Below are 21,642 nucleotides of genomic sequence, written 5' to 3'. Positions count from 1 at the left end.
TTTGCAGAGAGCTGTTGGAAGTCTCTATTAGATTACGGTCTATTTAAACACCTCTCACTTCTGTCGAGAACAGGTACAACTGAGGTAACAATATTTTTATTTAGCGCCGTATTCAGGAAAACTTTATTTGGATTATCAAAGCGACACGGCGATAGCAATCTTGAATATTTATGTTAACGTTTAGTGCCAAGATCTTATCAATTACCTGTGTTTTTAGAATAGAATGTTCGAACTAATTATAAAGCAAACATGTTTATAGTATGAGTCAAGTGGAAGGAAAGCAATTAAGATGCTTGTAAAACATTCGGCCTCTTAATATGAAGAAATGGAGTCATGTTATATTAGTGAAGATAAGAGACTCTCTCTCAAACATAATTAGTACAACCGTCATTGATTGGGATCAAGAAGTGGGTTAACTTGGTATGAGAAACACTGATCGATTCAGCGGCAGTCTGTACTTTGCCAAATAGTCTTTCCTTTATAGACTTCATTCAACATTCCTCTGATTTATTGATCCCTGTGACGTCTGGATGGTGAGACTATAGCTGCCGATAGCGAGAAAGCATTATGGGAGGCAAATGCGGCGCCGCGTTTTACGCAATGTTAGCTATCCACTGACGACAGACTCATTACAGCACGATTAATGATACATCCATACTACAGTCTGACATGAAATCAAGACTGCAGTGCTAAAAATGAAGAAATGGAGAGTGGAATAAATCGACGGAGGATTTTAGAGAGGGGGAGGAAAAGACAGATGGAGAGAAGGAAAGAATGAAAGAGAGCTGCTCATAGAGAGGTTATGTTTACAGAGCGTTATAGATACTTTAATACCGGGCACCCAGCCCTCTGGACTGCCAGCTATCTGGGCTAAAGCTACAAGACTCGATCCGTACTCATAGAAAGCCGACGATACCGTAAACTGATGTCTGCATTACTCGCTTTCTGTTCGCTTTCATAAGAAGGCCCGGCTAGGATACAGATAATTCCAAAAGGCAAGCCCTGAAATAAATTTCCAACGATATTCGTTCCTTTCATTCCCCCTATCCATTGCACGTAACCAGTCAAAGTGCGCTTTGATTGTTCAAAGAGTAAATTGAACATTGAGATAACATATAAATAATATGTGGTTTGTCTACCGTTCTCTGTGGAGTTTTTGCTATACATCTACCTACTTGATATAATGTAAGAACTCTCTCAAACAACTAAAGAAAAATACGACATCCAGTTCTCAGTATTGTTCCAGCCTAGTTTCCTATACTGACCGTCAAAGCAAGCGTTTATCAATATCGATGCGATCTTTACTTTATGCAAAAAGGTTGAAGTATTAAGGTGAAATTGAAACAAAAATACATGTTGAAGGTAATGGAATGGCATAAATAATAATCGCTAAAAAAGACAGTTTAAAAACATGGAGGTGTAAAATAAATACCCTGATAAAAAAAACCAGAGCTGTTTTGTCATGAACGAAGCTTTCTTCCTGATGGCAAATACTAGTTCCCTTTCCCATCCCCTACTCCTCGTTACGGGTCAGGTGAGGTTAGAAGATGTAGAAAAACTGCCAAGAAAGAATATAGGAGAAGAAAGACAAAATAAAGAATTGGAGCTTCGAAAAAAGAGAACGCAGATAGCTCTCTGGAGTGGTTTCTGAGGATAGCATTTCGTGATAGAATGGGAACGATCAATTTCTTGAAATTGGTGTATTTTCTAAATAATGGCTCTCTAAAAATAATGATTTCTCAAGACATCTCCAAAGTGACAGGACAAATGAGACTCTTGTCAAGAAAACACAAATCGTTTAAAACAAATGCTCTCCAAATGATATACACTCCAAACACTCCAAAATTACTTTATGTATTTAAAGGGAACCTCTTTCGAACGCAGGAAAATTTAAAACTTTTCCTTCTCAATATATCATGTGAAAGAGGGAGCTCAGATTTTAAGAGCGATCGAAACTGGATTGAAATCCTTGCAAACAGTATCATGACAAGCTGGAGTGTAAAGGGATGTTCGTAATGCAAATATGGGTAACTCAAACCCCCTATCTTACCCCCTTGTCTTACCGGGAGGATCCTCCACGGTGGCGTAGGTTGATGTCCGTAGACACTTGATAGTAAATCAAGACGGGACGTAAGACAATCCCAAAACGAACAATTTGAGAAGATAATCGTTTACAGATCTATAACTTTCTCCATTTTGAGGATTCGGCGAAGGGCAACACGAAAATTGCAGTCTAGCGTATTCAGCGAAGAGCGCATTTCAGCAATATAACCCGGTTTGCCATGAAGATGCCTTCGGGTTAATTTTTGGTCTGCCTTTGAACACGATCGTTTCTAACCTTCTGTTATTATATAAACAAATACATTCCTGATTTAGTCACTACAGAAACATTTGAGCCATTCGTAGCTCTTTCCCCTTTTCAACTTAATCCCATATTATCCATCTGATGCGGAAAGATGAATTCGTTAAGTTGGTCGAACAAAAGCATGTCATGAAATGTTATATACGAAAATGAAGGGTTGAAGTGGGTTGCTGGGTAAGGGCGTGTTTTTTTTAAGCTTTCGTTTTGCTACAACAAATAATCGTGACGCTTTACAAGTCATGTTCTCCTACGATTTTTTAGCAAGGTCTGTTTAGAATTATTACTTGTCAATCTATTCAGGAGAGTATTACAAAATATGATTTTGTTTTAAGATTGACCTGGAAAAGATACATAAGAACACAAAATGTGATGCTTTACCTCATAGTTTCACATACGTCCTGTGAGGGTTATGTGGATGCAGAGCAGGATTTTCTTGTAATAATATTTTGGGGTGGGTAGGATCATGATTTCCGAATGAAACCTATTCAATCTCTTGGGTGGAAATCGCTCGCTCTTTGTAAGTGTTGTCCTCGAATAAATATCGAGAAGTTGTGGGTCAACCTATGAATAATTATGTGCACTATCAACAAACATTGGGGTGACGAATTGCAGAATTGAATTTAGTAAGGCAAAAGAGATACCAATGTACATTTCCTCGGTAAGGCGATCTGCACCTTATTCGCATAGCAGTATATACAAATCATGAAGGCACCGTTAAGTTGGACGTATGAAAATAACCTAGGTCAAACGTTTTACTTTGTTCAATAATAATATATCAGTATTGTTGTTTCGCATTTTCCCAATCGTTTGTGCATTTTCATTTACTAGTCAATCAGGTTTTGTTGGTTCATCTTTACATAACTTTCCATACTTATTGATTTTTAAAAGTGTTGTAAATTTGTGTAATGTAAGTATGTACTATTGAGACTCGAATTACACGTCAAACGCAAAGCTCCATTTAATATTTACTATTCAGACGTAATATGTTTACTTTAAGTTTAGCCACATTATACCTACAGTTAGTACTAATTGTGTTCATAATATGTTTGTTTTAATAAAGAGTTTTGAACATACAGTCATGATATCGTTTTTCAGCAATTAAATGCCTGTTCAGCCGAAGCAAGAACCCGGACGCTTTTCATGATCGGTGCCGGCCTATAGACGCCTCGCATTTATCGCTACAGCGCGTAATATCCACGGTTAGGAGACTAAATCACGGCGACATTATGTAATACATGTCGGCATCTTCATAAGAAAGCAAATACATTTACCATCCTTGAGTTGAGTTAAGTTGATTCATCTCTCATTTTGATTGAGCAGTCTAATCAAATTTTCAAGACGGTTACAAACTCTCTGACCAAAAGGCGAACAACAATTTTTTTTTTTTTGCTTTTTTTTTTTGGTTAAATTTTTAGTTTAATTATGTGTGGAGAGTTTAACAATTAAAACCAGACTAGTCATCAAACTTTTGGGGTTAGTTTAGTTATGTGTGGAGAGTTTAACAATTAAAACCAGACTAGTCATCAAACTTTTGTTTTCTGAAGAAATACGCACAAGCGCAAGCAACCTCTCGCGAATGTTCACACACACGCACACGCACACACATCCACACAAACGCACATAATGTTCATCTATGCATTTGAACGAAAAATCCAAAAGTATCATATTGCATAATCAAACATCGTACTTGCACAATTTTCATCATGTTTTAAATATCCTGATTCAATAACTCACACGCTAGACCTACAACTAATAATATAGGCCTATGTGGCATATTCGATTCTCTTAATATGTTGAAATGTATTTTCATATCATCTTCGAGAGAAAAGAGAAATACATGAATGAACAACATATTTTTAAAAATACAGATTTTTATTTTGTTCACACTGAGGGTGGAATATGCATACAAAGACGCATGCGCACTCTAATTCATATCCACCTCTTGCTCTCAACCCTTTTCGCTGATGTCCCGAATGACAGACAAGCAATAGAGATTCTAAGCCGAGTTTGGAAGGCGGACAATAACGACATCCATGCAAAGTCACTTATCGTGTCACTCACTCACTACCCCTTAACCGAGTGAGCCGGAGTTGGAAGAGAGTCGTGTAGGGTGCTAACTAGATTTGTAGAACACTCAGTTCCTTGCTCAAATCAACTATTGACATGTATGAATATAGATGAAAGGCCCAGTCACAAAATGCTGATCTTTGTCGTTTTGTTGAACGATCGTATGCCGAGAGCAAAATCGAAAACAATTCCAGTACAGCACCTAAAATGATTGTACTTTGATGTAGACAAAAAGAAGGTTTGAGAAGCGCTTTTTGTCAATGTCCAAACAAAGAATATTTGAAGAAGTTATGAATTCTAGAAAGAAAAATGTTACTTGTCAATACTTTTGTATGATTTACAAGACATTGACCGAACGGGTTTAGAGATGTATATCCCTACTCGCTATTTGCAAAGTTGATAGCAATTGTTATTTCTATAGTTAAAGTTTTACGCATCTTATAATGTATGCATTATTTTGTATGCTACAGTTTAAACAATAAACATTACATGTTATTTTATACAAATAGTAACAGTTATTTAAATGAAGATAATAAGCGGTGGACTTTGATGGAGTTAGTATAAACTTCGATTCTATTCAGCGTTGACGGATCGCACGTATGATGCTCGCTACCCTTAACTTCACCCTTATTCATCATACACATGGGAGAGAGAAGGCAGTGAAATATTATTCATCAAATTTCCTGTGTTTCGGCTTTATGACCTGAATAGTTCCGATATAAAGTTAATTTCATCAGTGTCTGAACTTCTGATACCTTCCAAAGTCATAAAGAGACATGGGCAGAAACCGACAGATGCTTCAACTAAACCAGCACTTTTAGAATGGTAAATACTATGTGACATTAATGTCCGTATATCGTTTTACAGCTTAATTAGGAGTGTCTTCTTTTTCGGGCCCTGCTTAAAATAGAATGGAGTTTATTTTAAAAGATTGTCACCGTGTGTCTCGAAGTTGGCTTAGATATTGATAATTATGCATCGAGCATAAATTGTTAATAAAATTCCTTTCTGTTCTCCTTCTAAATTTGCGACAAGTTATTCTAAGAAATTATTTTTTGGGGAAACACTGAAGACATAGTCATGTAAATGTGTGTTTATACACTTGATCTTAACGCATGTCCGTCTCATTATCGATCCATCTATCTCTATAAATCTAAACCCTTATCAACCTATCTATCTATCTATATATGTATTTATCTATCTGTCTGTCTGCCTGTCTCTTTATTGGTAATTCTGTCTGTCTGTACATGTGATACACAATTTCATTGGTGAAAGAAATCAAAGCGATAATTTTATAAGGCAACAATTATCAATATTCGACCAATTTTGTTATTTTGCATTACTTTTGTTATCATTATGATTCTGAAATCCTGGGTCGTCTGATCTCATTTTGAGTCACTTTATGCACTTCTTAATCTACACTGCCATTCAGTGGTCAATTATTTGACACGCGTTTTTCACAAAATGCTGAACTAGTATAGACAATAAGTCAATATCTCACGGTCATTCGGGTAATATTGGTCAGTTTACTCATCTGATACGTCCCCGGATGACGAAACCGTATATGGCCCAATCATCAACGGGTCCCTGAGCGAGCTTCATCGTCGGAGCACCGACTCGACCAAGATCTCACGACGTCGACATTCATAACACAGATTCATATTTTTTCTCTTGTCACCCGGCCCATTATCGTCTGTAATGTCTCACTCCGAACGAGCCTAAAAGTTGGGAGCGTAGGTCAAAGGTCACAGCGGAACAGGTGCGCAGACCGAGCCGACTCGCAGAGGACACGAGTGAATTACGCTGGGAATGGAATCGTCTGAAATAATAGGGCGATCGGGGAAACAATTATAATAATATTTGTGTTTGGACATCACTTGAAAGTACTCTTAAAGTTTACGTACGATGTCAGAACACATATAAATAAATTTGTTGTTGTTGTTCAGCTCGGTGGTGAGTTATGATGGGAGACTGGAACATTGACAGATACAGGTCTGACACAATAAGCATAAAAGACAGCATCCAAATTTTTGACTAGGATTTTGATTTCGTTGGAAAATTGAGTATGAGAATTTAGATAAGCCTCAAGCGTCAATATACCAAAACCAAATAATGATAGAGAAATAGTTTTATGATGCACATTAAATTTACTTTTTTTTTTTTTTTTAAACTGAAAAGTAGGTATTTGTTCCGTCTGAGAACAAACTTATTTTACTGCGACCTCGCAAAACATGACAATAATACTTTTGGACGGGTAAGGGCAAAATGAGACATACAAATTTTGCTAGCATTTGCGTTGCTAATTGATATTTGACCGACACATGTCACAATTTCTGCTCCCAAATTTGATTACTTTATCTCCCCGTTTGCTAGTTTGTCACAATATCCATGGGAAGCGAGTTAGACGTCTGAACAATGGTAATTTGGCCGCTACAATTACACCCCCATTAACACTCCGCTCCGCAAGCGAATGCATTCGTCACCCTTCGTCATTAGCGATTCTTTTGGAAACCATTAATCAAGTCATTACAGCCGTTAAGGCGTAATTTTGTTTGATTGCTGAAAATAATGAGCTGTATGCCTATTTCGTTTTCAGACGAACTAGTTATTCCATTTTCCTGTGTTCGTTATAACAGACGCATTGCGTTTTTCTCGGTCACATGCACTTTTTGAGATCTTGGCCTCGACCTTGAATCAACACTTTGTCCACAAATACATTTGTTACCTTCTAAGCTATTGTAAACCCCAAACAAACATATAAACATTGGTTGCTAATTCAACCATAACCTTCTGTCATCATGATCAACACATAACTTTAAAATAAACTTGACAGATATAAACATGGTTATCAATAATTCTCATAAAGGTTGGGATTTGAAAACGTGTTTACACTCACTTTGAAGTGGTCAAGAATACCGAAGAATACCGTAATTGAAGGATATTATTCACATAATTTTTATTGGATGACGGAATGTCAAATTTCACGTTACCCGGTCCTGAACTCAAGTTTATAACTTAATCATAAACAAATGCATATTCTTTGTGTTTACCACCATAATTGCAGTGTCGCACGCCGTGATTACATATCGCATGGGTGTTTCTCCCAGTTGGTGTCGAGAACACACCTATTTTTCTCACGATTCTATTACGGTTAGGGAACTCGACATTACCACAAACTCACGACCAATAACGAGCAAATTTGCTCTTTCATGGGCTTGCTAATGCACTTTAGCAATATTCCAAAGTAGGTAGTCAGTTCAATGACCCGGCACCCAACAAGATGCAAGACAGCGGAACTAGATCGTAGAAAATACACCTATTTGCGATAAAATATTCTACTGAAAGTGCAAAGAATGAGAAGATGCCATTCAAGAAAAAGTCAGCATATAGAAATACATGTATATGTAAAGTCAATGAGTGTTTTTACATGATTGTTAACAAACTTTCAACCTGTTAGAAACGATTTTATTATCAGTTGACACAGCTTTCAATACTTGTTCTGTGCTTGATTTCAACGAATTCAAATGGATCCAGAAAGTGCTGTTTAGGCCGTTTAAAATGTATTCACTCTATTTCGGCAATGAATGAGATCCGTTACATTTATGCTCTCGATCTTTTAGTTTTAATTAGTGTTTATATAGTGAATTGATTTTGAAATCATTTTTAAGAATTCCAGTTTTTTAACGACAGTCCATATTACATAATAACATTAATAACAAATATTTAGTCGAGTTAAAAGAAAATAAGTTGGCTTCTTAATCATCGTCATCCGATGAGGACTCATATTGGCTATAGCTTCATCAATTGTGATTCTTTGGGGACTTGAGGGACATTCTTTTGCAGCTTTTAATGGTTTATAACAGTTAAATAAGAATGATCACAAAATGTGATGTTTGAATATTGAAGTAACTGAAAGTAAATACCTACAAAACATAACGATGTGAACTGTTACCATAATCATAAAAAGGAGATTCTTGTTGACTAAGTTTTTCAAAACACTGACATTCTCATTATTTATAGGTGCAGTTGGCAATATAATAACCAGAAATTAAATACAAAAAAGAATAATATTTGATATGAAAAAGGAAAGAAATTTGAAACGAAAGGAAAATGGAATGCTGACAAGGAATAGAGGGTAATACAAATACAAGCAATACAAAAAATATATTTTTTAGGTTCCTCTCCTACCTCCCTTCCCCGAAAAGAACTTATTTATGATATATTTGTTTGTTAGAGATACCTTCGTATCTTGATTTGATCAGTACCGCTGATATTGGATGCACTGGTAGATTTGTTCGACCATTCGACAAGGCTGTTCATGGTCGTAATCGTTTCCATCCCTTGATCAGTACTGACAATCGGGGATCAACAGCTCCCAAAAGGACGTGCCCTTTTTTTCCTTCTCATTTCCATTATTCTTCCATTGACTTGTTGACGAATATCTACAAAAGCTTTTCCCCGACTCGATCTTGTTTTTGGTCTACTCTATCTATCGTATACTTTTGCTTCATTCCCGCTGGTATAAATGGGCCGTAGGGTCAGCGCCCGAAGGTACAAGCCCCACACTGATCGGATTTAACCCGAACCCGTCTGGGACAACCCACAGTGCCAGCTCCCATTGCGCTGCCAGACCTTGTTTGTTCTGCTACAAAGTATCGCTGACACGTAGTGGTGTCGAGATCGTTCTTTCCAAATTGACATTACACTTCGGCTAACAAATTGGTCCGTTTGTCGGCTCGTAGCCTGCGAATTAACCCCCACCAGAAGTCCCCCCGGTTTGAAGGCGAGAATCCCTCTACACTTCTATCAAAGGTAATTAGGGCGATAGCAGACCAACATCTCGATTTGCCTGACTTACTTACAACTTGATTCTTCAGCCTGCAAGAATCTCGATCACATCTAAAAAGCCAAATTACCGGTCAGTCGCAGCACGCCACACCAACAAAATGGCGGAACAAGATGGACACGCCCCTCCCTGACCTATCCAAATTAATGTAAAATGAACAGAATTAGAAGTATGGCAAAATGCTTATAAACATAGGAATCAGGAAGATAACGTTTTTTTTGTAACGTATAAGCTTGACTCAGAAAGACATAGAGAGCCCCCCCCCCTCAACGTACACACTTAAGAAGAAAAAAGCAATGCATTTTTGCCATCAAAATATATATTCTAAATTATCACTTCTTTATAACATGAATTTCCGCTAATGTTACTTTTTGGCTTCAAGAACATTTCTTCTCTACATAAAGATAATGAGAACATCAAAAAATGTTAATGAAATGCATTTTAATAAGTAGCAATACGTTCATCAATATGCGGTCGAGAAGATAGGGGAGGTGTTTCTCTCTACTGACCCGATATGAACCTCTCGACTCAGGTGCTTGCACTCTCAACCACGTGGTCATGATTTCACTTTAGAAAAAGTCAAAGAACTCGCAAAATAGAGTCGATAAGGTTCAACAAATCTCAATTTATTCTAATCTCCAGGAATGCCCTCTCTTAATAAGGTTTTCGCGCCCTCTTTTTATGAAAGTATAAAGACAACGAAACTGGCTGATATGATTTTTTCCTTCGAGTTTTCATCGAGAAAAGGTTTGGGTGGAGAGATTGTTTTCGGCGGGCTGGGGTACCTCAATTTTAGACTGCCATCACTTTATTTCAATCTTTCACTTAGTGCTCAGAAGAAGTGAAGGAAAGGGAGAGGGGAAGAATGATAGTAAGAGAGAGAAAGAGAGAGTGGAAGAAAAAAGAGAGTAAGGAGAAAAATGTGGAGTAGAAAATGAGAAAAAGACATAAGTTGAACGAAGAGAGAGAGAGAGAGAGAGAGAAAGAGACAGACGGACGGACAGACAGGCATACAGAAAGGGAAAGAGAAAGAGACTTTGCTATAAAGAGAGAAAGAGAGAGAGGCAAGAGAAGAAATAGCGGAATGAAATATAAGTGGGTCAATCAATGAAGTCATCATTTTGTTGTAAAATTGGTTGATTGGGGCCGCCGGGTTCCCATTACACGCGGGTTCATAAACCGATACCTAGCAGTGTCGCAATTACCGGTAGAGGGCTAAACAGATCGAAACGGATTTTGAGGTGTATTAGAGCGCAGCTACTGCGGCCAAAGTTTGCATTCATACTTTTATACGGCAAAGTGATTACGATGTTATGAATATCCCTAATTAATTAATATAAATTCATATCATAATATGATATTTATCCGTGATGGGTTCATCATAAATTAAGCAATAAACACAAATTGTAATGAATCGACTTCAGTAGTTCTGATATCAATATTTTAGCAGTGACCTCTTAGTGGAGTATGTTGACCTTTGGCTCTTCATTCACACATTAGCTCAAAGTACGGCCAGCTATATCAACAAGCTTTTTCCGCAAGTCGAACGCATCTTTCCTGAAGAGGGGTCTCCACAGGAAAGAGTTGTGAAAAAGAAAAAGAGGAATAAAGAAAAATGAGAAGGGATAAAAACATCGGAGGCCCGTCGGCATATCGGAAAGATGGGATCAAGGCGCGTCCGCCGGAGTTGGTCATTCCCCTTCCAACACGGTCCATTTGGGTATCCATCAACACGCCTAGCACCCCAGAGGACTAGGCTATACCCCTCTCTCTAAACCCTCACCGGTGCTTCCCTTTCTACCGCTCTTGATGTCCAAACACCACACCATTCTTATCACAGAGCCCTTCCTCCAGCACCCCTCCGCAACGCTCCAAAAGAGATGACATTTTCATTACGGTCATACGTCATCACCTTCAGAAACTATTACCAACTCTGAGACCTCCTTTTCTCGTGATAAATGATACTGGGTTGAACTCTCCTGGGAGTAGCAAGAACAACATCCACAGATGAACCAGATTCTGAAAGAGTCTTGGACTTGAGGAATGACGATCAGATCATGCGGTGCCGGGATGGACGGGAAAAATTATGTCACCGTTCTTTTTATTCCAGTATATCCGACAATGGATTGTATTTCATTCGACCGAGCATATATTTAGGGTGCCGATCTCTGGGGTATATCTTAATTTGGGTCATAATGACGAGTTTTCAAAACCGTGCGTCTATTTGTTTAACTTAGGATTACCCGTTGTGAAAAATAATTAATTCTGACAATAACTGTAGGTTGTTGACACTATACATGTAGTCGATATTCTTAATAGTACCCGCATACTTGTTATATCAACTGTCACTTTTTGCACCTAACCATTAATTCTCTGTCTTAGAATAAAAATACAATTCAACATTGATGTCGACATTGATACTTGATTATCATCTAAATGTAGTCACCTTCAATTAATTATTTGTCGCATTTCAATCATTCTTTGAAAAATAGTTCTAGTTACTCGCAACCTCCTCCAACGAATCGCCTTAAACATAGCGACGCTTTGTGGGCTACGTCAAAGCTTTCCATTCCCAATCGAAAGCGACGATTACCTCGTTATGCCCTCACACGGAAAGGACCATAACATCTCATTTCTTTTCGAAAAGTTCATCCATACTCAGGCAAGTATATAGCTACGCCCCCGATGTTTGACACCTCTGAAAGTAAAAGTTGACTAACCGTTCGACAAGAGCACTCTTAAAGTATTCGTTCCCACCAGCTTATTTCTTGTCCTCCAAGATGTCTTAACTCTTCTCTTTATTGTCTTGTTCGTCGAGTTATACGTCAGCCTTCAATTCCCAGATCGCACAAACATAATTTTCGAAAAACCGCGGAAGGAAAATTGAGGGTGAAGAGAGGAAAAGGACGAATCAAAACAATCATAATGTGAACACGTGTGTTGTCAATCTGAATCAATTCTTGAACATTATCAAATCAATTCGGAATGATCGACTCTATCCCAGAGGGGGCGTGATGTCCCGTGAGAAGGGTGGAGGGGCGAACTTTTCCGTTACAATCTACGTAGGTTGGGGTTCGCTTTCGTATGTTGTGGTCTTGTGTGCACCTGTGAGTGGAAATGGTACTACCGCCAGAGTAACATTTAAAAAAACTTATTTTAAAATCGTTGCTCTCTTTGAACTGTAAGTTTTCTTCTTGAAAGACAAAGTTGTTTTCTGTAATTCAATCAATTATTTTATTGAGTAAGAACGCGTGTTGATTTCAAATGTTCGATCTTTTCCATATCCTCATCTTTAAGATCGCCGCAAAATCTGTTTTCATTATAAACATTGATAATGAAATGTAATATTCTGGGTATTAAATAGCGCTAAACACATCGACGATGTGTCTTATAGAGCCTTATAGAGTCTTACAGATAGATTACAGACTTACTCACATGATGTATATATATATATATATATATATATATATATATATATATATATATACATTATGTGTGTATGAAAAATGAACGCACTTATGCTTCTGTTCTTCAAAATAATTCTTTTCGTATAATTTATGTGGTTAAATAAAGTTGTCTATCTGATCTTTGTTTTAAAACCTTTTTTAAAAACCTTTCAGCAATTAAAAATAGAGAAATTAGTGCTACGATTTAAAAAGAAAATAAATTTTCCTCTTTCTTCGTCCCTTTTCTGTCAAATATATCGAATGAAGAAAAAAAAAACACAAAAAGAGATGGATTCGGCAAAAAATATAACTCGTCTCACTTTTTGGACGATTCCCCGATCTTGAACCGAATAGGCTATGAGTTAGCTGGATCTTTCGGCTGGTCGGGTTGGCACACCGGCCCATTGATGGAGCCTGAGCAGGGCACGAGGGGTGACGAGAGAGGTGATAATTTGATATGGTTGAGGGGTTCGTCGCTGCACCCCTGTCACTGGTATCAACGAGGTGTGTGAAGATTGGCATGAGAACGCAGAAAATCGATTTCCTCTCCAAATTACTATGACGATGAATGAAGCGATGACAATGCAATGCAACAATTATTATGTGTGAGGTGAAAAGGGGAATGTATATATATTACATGATGAATGTAAGGTACTGATTTCAATTCGCTAGCACAGGCATTCCAATTCTGTTAATGTTTAAAATATGGCGACAAGTTTTTGGTACAAAATTTTCAAACATATGGGTAAGAGGTGAGAGCTGGGGATACAGCACCCAACCCCCCCCCCCCCCCTATCGAGAATGTGAAATCACCAACATTTAATTTTGGGCAACCTTCACCTCATGTTTAGGCAACCAGATGGTATATTTAATTTATATCCATTCAGTATATTGTATGACAGATTACATTTTCAATATTATAAAGGGCCATTTTTTTTTTGCTTACTTACTTCGCTCCCTCGCAAAGTTTAGAAACTTTAATTTTGATTCGGGCAAGAGACATCAGACCACCTATAGGCTATAGCCAATTATTTCCTTGCGCATATATTCTGAAATAAGTCTTAAACATGAGACTGAATTTATCTTCAGAATCTTTGATCTTGTAATTAATCACTATCATGCATTTATGCCCCTATAATTAGAGAATTAATCCTGTCTTCCCAATTTACTCGAACCCCATTCTATCCTCAGGCGGGAACCACACTCCTGCGAACAAGTGCCATGTACCTGAATATTTAGGCCATACCAAAGGATTTTATCTTTCCTCATTGTTTTTCCTCCTGCTTCTAAGATATTTCCCCTCATATTTTGACTGCTGAATTACGACAACAACCAGGGAAATAGGTTTGTCATTTCGCACTCAGCTTTTTTGAGAGTTTGCACTTTTCTTTTTCCCCTGCCCTCCTGCATTTTTGGTTTTGGTCGTCAATTCCTCGAGGGTTTCTTCGCACTTAAGTCCGCCTTGGAGTACTCTGTTTGTCCAAACCTTCTCGTCGGTTCGATCCATATCCAAACAGTGATCGTTCCTTCTGTTTATTTTCTCTTAATATTCCCAATCAAATACGATCCCGTCTCCGTAGGAATTAGACTTTATTTTCCTGCCTGTCTCGCGTCAATCTCGATGGACGATCCACTGCAGCGTTTGGTATAGCACAGGCACAGCCAAAGTAGGCAAGCAGTGGTAAAGGAAGTTGACGATCGGAGTTTCTGGAGTGCATGGTCCGAATTGAATTGGGGCGGATTTAAGACATCAATTGTCGCCGAGATGGGTGTAGGTATAGAAGGTGTCCAGGTATGTTATGACAGGCAACAATCATCAAGTGAAGACCGGGGTTACGATGTATCCCCCTAGGCTAAGACCAGATAGGTTTGTATTATGATGACTATTTCATCTGAATTGGACAGAAGATCATCTCTTCTGACGGTATACCATGATCTTGAACTCGATGATGAGGGGCAGAATATTACAACAAAACTGACTGTGCCATTGCACTCTGCTCTAGTTCATGCGAAAACAAAGACTTAGGAATTGGTTTAGTTTTTAAAATGTTCCGACACCGAAAACATTGATACGTTTTTGTTTTTTGTAATTAATTAAACCTCCGCATCAACACTCCATTTCCATAAACGATATAATTTGCAATACATCATACAAAATCCATGATTGTCACATTGAAACTACATTCATTAAATTGATAATGATTAAGGTTATGCTCTGCAAATAATTAACCGAGAAAGGCTTCTCTCCCTTTTATGAACGAACGTAACTTTTCTCGTGTACATGGGTATTATTAATGTCAAAACAATAAATACAGTGTGGATTCCGTGTATCTTTTTCTTAATGTCTTTCTTTTTACGGTATCAGAAGAAATAGACGCATCCCACTTGTAGACGAGATAAAAGATCATATAATCCTATACTTGTATATGATCCAGTGCATATTCCACCTTACCAATTTTCCTAGGGCCGAAATTTCCAGCTTAAGCTTGAAAAATTGTTTTATCATTTTGACTTTTGATTTAGAAAAAAAGAAACAGAAGAAATAACGGCTTTCCCTGCATGGTACTGTTCTGCTTTACTGTATATGTCACAACCTTGATATCTAAATTTCTAATATTGGATTTCGATTTCCATTCACATTGCACGCTCTATTTCTCTCTCCTTGCTCGCGCACACGCGCACGCACATGTGCACACCCGCCCACTACCCATTCAATTTGTAAGTTAAACAAAAAATTACAGCTTTCTTTACCCCCCTCTCCCTATCACTCTCTCTCTCTCTCTCTCTATCTCTCTCTCCCTCTCAGTTATTTCATTTCAGTTTAATACCACAAGACTTAGATAGTATGTTATTCAAAGGAAATGCCGCTCCCTCTGTTTATTTTTGAAATTTACTAAACCATCGGTCAATTTTCCTCGGACAATTAGTAAAACAACTGGGCAGAACTATGTACCAGATGGGCAGGAGCTTCATTGAGGCTTTCTACCGACTGCTGGGTGCACTGTCACCCCGACATAGTCGGCTGGACACGGCTCGAACCATACCATTGCCCAGTTAGTAAAGCTATCATCGATACGAACGTGAAAAACATGATGGCATTGTTGATTTAAAGATAAAATCGCGTGATGTCTTGGTTAGCTAAAATAAGCATTGAATTATCTGCCTATGGAAAGTGGTAAAGGTCAGGCCTATTTAAAAAAAAATAGATCGTCAACACAAGCAAGCCTATTCTTCGTTGACTTGGTGGGACCTACGAAAACTAATGGCTTCATATTACACTACGTCTTTGGATAAAGACTATTTATCCAAAGTTAATATCATATTTCTACCGACTACCAAATGAGAGTGCATCTTCAAAAGATTAAATAAAATGCCTCGAACGAAATAATGCATATCAAAAGTCTGAATGATAAATTAAGATGAATCGTGTAAGACTAAAAGAAGATGTTTGCAAAGAACTTTCCTTTAAGTTTAACTCATCGGATCTTCTTCGCAGTATAAGGGATAAAAATGCTATCTTAAACACGTCTGGTCCATTATTTGCTCGTTTCTTTGTCATTTAACCCCAACGCACGTATATTATCTCTTTGTCCGCGCTGACATTAAGCCGTGTAGCCTGCAGTGCTAGTGGCGTGTGCCAGAACGCGCGCCCGTCCATACACATCGCATCTTCGCCACGTGTGTGCACGCGCACGAATGAAATTCGACGCGCCCCGGTCGCGCTCCGTCGCTCATCCAGAAAGTATGACAAAGCAATTCTTCCCGCATTCTAAGTGGCCCACTCTTGATTTATACTCAATAAAATGGGCATTTCAAAGAAAAAAATAACAACAAACAAACGTTGGATGAAGGTATCGTGGTAAAGTGACGGTGACGGTTTTATTTGCTTTGATGTCGTCCGGCTTACAAATGGATTTGTGATAAACCTAGATCTCGAGTGCTTTTCAGGCCTTTCTGTAAAGAAATAAAATGTCGCAGTATACTTTATTTTGAATGAATTAGATTAATATATCAGTTCGATTAAATCCCTAGATAATTACGGGGAACAATGTGCTGTTCAAGGAATTTCATAGTATTGTTTCATAACACTTGACAAATTTAAGGAATACGATGAACGTGTCAACTAGTAAGTAAAGGCTTTGTGGATGCTTTTTTTTTCTTTTCTGGAAAGTACAAGCAAATTACATTTGAATTGCTCTTTTTTATTGTAAATCTTTAATTTAACTTTGGTCCATAATTTTTCGTAAAAACTTCCTAAAAAGCGTTACAGACATCTACAGAAGATGTGAAAGTCGGACATATCTATTAAATCCTGGAAGCAGCTCATAAACAAAATACAGTTTTAAAACGATTTGGACAAAGTTTATATTTCAATAATTACGTTTGTAAATGCTTTGAAAATAGATTTCTCTAGATTAAGATCTAACAACATGAACAAAAAAAAGGTTAATGGTTGACAGCTGGTATTTAGATAATACGTTATACACACGATTATTAAAGCCCATTTTGTTTAAATTAAGTAGACTTTCTGAAGAAATCAAGTTCAAGGTCCCACAAATTTAATTCCTTTCGACCCATCTAAGTCATTCGTACCAGAATATTATATAATTTCATGTCAACTTTATTTTTTGTTAGATTTCAAAGTCAATACACTGCGAACCATTAAATTGTGAATCTGAATGCTTGCATGGCGTAATGCTCTTCATAGAGTAGCGCTATAGTGCCACTGCAATCCACAGTCCTAGTCAAAATAATGATTATACACCCGAGGGTAAAATTATGGGTAAGGAAATATCAGAATGAATTATTAGATCTGCGTCTGGAAAAGAAAGATGATTTATTTGAAATAAAAGAGCCGTGATTGTGCAAGAAGGGGTATCGCTTCTCGCGGTTTGGTTGTGGAGAGAAGATGGAATAGGACTTGTGACGTTGATCAGTGATTAACCTCTCTGTCGTACTCTAGGAGAATGATCCATTAACGACCCCCAGAAGACTTCCCCTCAAATGGAATTGTCTATCCAGATGAATGGTTACCTTAATGGTTAATAATCATTACTATTCTCCTCTCATTAAGCGACATATGCTGATGATGAACTTTTCAGTTTTTTTCACATTGTCGATGTCTTTTTCGCGGGCACGGGCAAGGTTGGGCATGATAATGAACGTCGTCAAAATGTCATCGCAACAGATGTGGAAGATCTTTCGGATGGGGTCTCTGAAGAGTCATTCAATGTATAACCAACGTTGTGTTTGTCAGCGTTGGTTTCTGGAAGGCTGGGGTAGAGATGGGGGAAAGACATCTTGCGCTTCAACTGCCTGTGGTGTGAAAATGCTCGCCGATCTCTGCGAATTGAATTCATTTCTGTTCGGGTGATATCGCATCTGGGTTATTATCTATCAAGATTGGCCTCTCCCGCGGGACGCTTGCGTTGAGCCCGAGGTGCATCTTGCATAGACACACCGATAAGCCCTTGTAATGACTTTCAAATGATTTTCGTATTGGCAACGACGTCTCAATATCGCAATCACAAAGATATCATTTACGTGTCTCGATTGGCGTTTAGGGTCATTATAGACTCACTCCCCCGTCATCGCGCTTCCTCGCCAATTACGAGCAGCTATAGCAAAGCATGGTATAAGACGATAATGAGTTGCAACACACGCCTGGTAATAGGAGCCTAGAGGGGGCAATCTCGGCGATAAAGTGGCCAATCTGTAGTCGCGCGGAGGTGTGAAGTCGCAGAGCGCGCGCGCCGCTTCGCCTCATTAACCTAACCCCAGGCTCCATTACGAGTTGGGAAGCATCGCACCAAGGAATAGCGGAAAGGGTAGTCTTCACCCGTGCCGCCTCCTCGCTTCCGACGCCATGGGACCTAAGAGAAAACGAAAATCACCGTTGCTTCACTCGAAGAAGGGACGTGCGTTTCGCACCCTCGTCATTATCACCGTCATGCGCGACTTGGTCAATGAAGCTGGAAGACATCCTAGCTGGGGTTTATCCCCACCACTCACACGCCACATGAATAATGAAAAGTTTAAACACTGCTCGCAATGAGTAACAAGGGCGAATGTAAGGCTGTTTAACATAATGAGTGCACTCAAGGCCTGTTGGGACACATCGGTGTATCTTGCACGCCAGAATAAATCTTCTTCGACGAGTCTCGAGGGAGGAGATCGGAGCTTCATTTATCATAATCCGCAAATCACTTTGCCTCTCTTTTATACAATCGAGGCAAGAAGGAGACAGAATACCGCCACTCCATAGCACGTTAACGACTGACAAACAAGATTTACACAATTACTTTGAAAACGATAAGCTTCTGATTATGACGTCTTTGAGTAATTGCTCAGATTCGTGTGTATAATACTCGTGCTTCAAATAATGATTATGGCACGTCACAATTTTCTTTACAGTTATGAATATAAACAATCATGAAAATCTATCCGCCTGAGACTATCTTCTTTTTAAAATGTATTATGTACACTCATGATCTTGTAAGGACCGCTAATTTGTTCAAACAGATAAAATGTAACTAATTAACTCTTAACTTATTATGTTAACCGTTTTCCTTGTCGTAATATTAACCATTTCAATACCTTTAAGAATGGAAAGTACGTTTGGCGAAATAAAAGTACAAGTACTTACTCCGAGGACCTATTTAAAACGTCTGCTATTTTTAAACTCAATTTTATCATCATTCAACAAAGATTCATTTTTAAGGTGTTACTGGTATCCCAGAAAATAAGATGACACATTTCTGATTAGCTTCATCAAAAAAGCAGATGAAAATGATACAACTTTATTGAAGAGAGTTTAAAGAATGGTTTAAAATACAGTTAAGTTGCGGACATGAATTCGCACATTTTCCTACCGAAATAGACATCTGTGTATATCAAATGTTTCGTGTTGAAACATTCAATAATTATCTAGAATAAAAGCGTAATATATTAAATCAAATTCCCTTTTCACCTGTTTCCAGATACTCTTCCAAGGTGAATGTCATTATGCACAACATGTCTCCCAATATTGACCTCTAAAATTGTATTTATTAAGGTTTAGCGAAACATCGATCGTGTTTGGTGCTTTTATAACATTTAGAACATCGAAAATGCAATATTCAAGAGCGTCAGGTTGCATGATATCCTGTCAAAATAATAAAAGAGAAGTTGAATGCTTGGCTGATTTTGTGAAAAGCAAAGAACAATTTCACATTGTCGTTCAGGATAACACAGATAAAATGTGACTCCATGATTTGTCTTACTAATTATAAACAATGGTCGTAATTATTATCCACACCAGTTCTTTTCTTAACGTTTTTTCTTTTTTTAAATATTTGCCCCTCTTGAAGTTCAACCCTGCCCCCTTCTCGTCCAGACTGCAAATTTGCTCATTTTTGGAGTTTGGATTTGTGGCGCTGCTATAAACCTGTTTAGGCTCATACTTTTAAGTTCAGTTTTTAGGTATCTCCAAGAAGTAGAAACAAATGATATGCCCGATTTCTGTTTGATTTTCATAGGTGCCCGGAAAGTGAATGAGTTGTGATTGTTTTAATAGTATTCATTTTATTTATCAATGACTATCTGAAATCATTTGAGGACGCCACAGGCATGAAATTTGCCTTCTGTGTCTGGCCTGTCTACATAGAGAGCAGAGTTCATGCACTAAGTGACAAGAAGTACTACATCGTTTTATCGTCAATTAAAGTGTCATTAACATCATCCGTCAAAAGTTTTATTGTTCCTATGACTAGTTCCATTAAAAGGGAGAGAGCAACCGCATGCCAAAGTTCCCGGGCAGTAACTTTGACTCTTTTGCGATGGAATGTTGTAATGTGCCGGGTTTTTGTCGACTGGGGGCTTTATTGTATTGTTATCATTTGGAAAGTTTAGTATCTAGATATTGCTTATATTCATAAACTTGGAATTGAACGGAATGAATTATCTTAAAATTTGTCTCTTCCGAAAAACCTTACATTCTTGTTCTCTACCTATTTTACGCTTGAAAATTATTGAAAATGCAGAATATATCTTTAAAAAGAAGAAATAAGTCATTATTGTTGCCCCAATAAGTGATTTTTAGAGTAGTTCAGATGTATTTCAATGAAATGTAATGCAATCGTTCATCTAGTGATATACTGATTTGTTTTTGTGCTAACCAAAACCTTTGCTTTTTGTTGTTGTTACCACAGGACCTCGGACACGCAAGGTGAAACGGCGGGAAAAGAAAGCCGATGAGAAGCGCCCTCGCACTGCCTTCAGCGCGTCCCAACTCCAGAGACTGAAGCAAGAGTTTCAACAGAGCAACTACCTGACCGAACAACGTCGAAGGGCCCTGGCCAAAGAACTCACACTGAGCGAATCCCAGATCAAAATCTGGTTCCAGAACAAGCGAGCCAAAATCAAGAAGGCCACTGGACTCAAGAATGGTTTGGCCAGACAACTGATGGCACAGGGTCTTTACAACCATTCGACGGTACCTTTGGATGGAGACGATATGGACACGAAGCTCATGAATGCCAGCGGGGATTGCAGTAGATCGGACTACACAAGTGATTCTGATGGGGATTCGTTGACACATTAACATACATACAGCAGAGACCACCTAAATCTCGGAGAATATAATTATGATAATAGAAGTATATTATATTCAATAACTATTGTGTGTTGACGGCTGAAGGAACAAGCGAATTGTTAGTGGAATGCATAACACATCGATATTGGGGTTTGTTGAAGGATCAACCCTTTGAAGCAAGGATACATACACGTTTGTCAAAATCTTACACAAAGATAGTAAAATCTCCATCACTGCCGCAGAAATGCCAGCAAAGTGCCCAAGATCTACCCGAGGTAGAAATGATGATTTTGATCGTGTGCGTAACCACAATGAAGGACAGAAGAGACAATTGCAACAAACAAAAGTA

The 21,642-nt window shown here is 38.2% G+C and overlaps 1 protein-coding gene across 1 annotated transcript in view; it reads left to right on the top strand.

Moving 5' to 3' along the window:
- LOC115929921 (homeobox protein engrailed-like) overlaps nucleotides 1–21,395 on the top strand; it is a 41,147-nt gene extending 19,752 nt beyond the window's left edge. The window contains exon 2 of the mRNA XM_031000060.1: nucleotides 20,911–21,395. Coding sequence (XP_030855920.1) covers nucleotides 20,911–21,302 — 392 coding nt within the window. The 3' untranslated portion in view covers nucleotides 21,303–21,395. The remainder of the gene's footprint in view (nucleotides 1–20,910) is intronic.
- Nucleotides 21,396–21,642: the final 247 nt, after the last annotated feature.

Source organism: Strongylocentrotus purpuratus, unplaced genomic scaffold (genome assembly GCF_000002235.5).
Source record: "Strongylocentrotus purpuratus isolate Spur 01 unplaced genomic scaffold, Spur_5.0 spur5_scaffold_6, whole genome shotgun sequence".
Lineage (NCBI taxonomy): Eukaryota > Metazoa > Echinodermata > Echinoidea > Camarodonta > Strongylocentrotidae > Strongylocentrotus > Strongylocentrotus purpuratus.
Note: the sequence above shows the minus strand (reverse complement) of the source record. Positions and strands in the feature narration are given on the sequence as shown.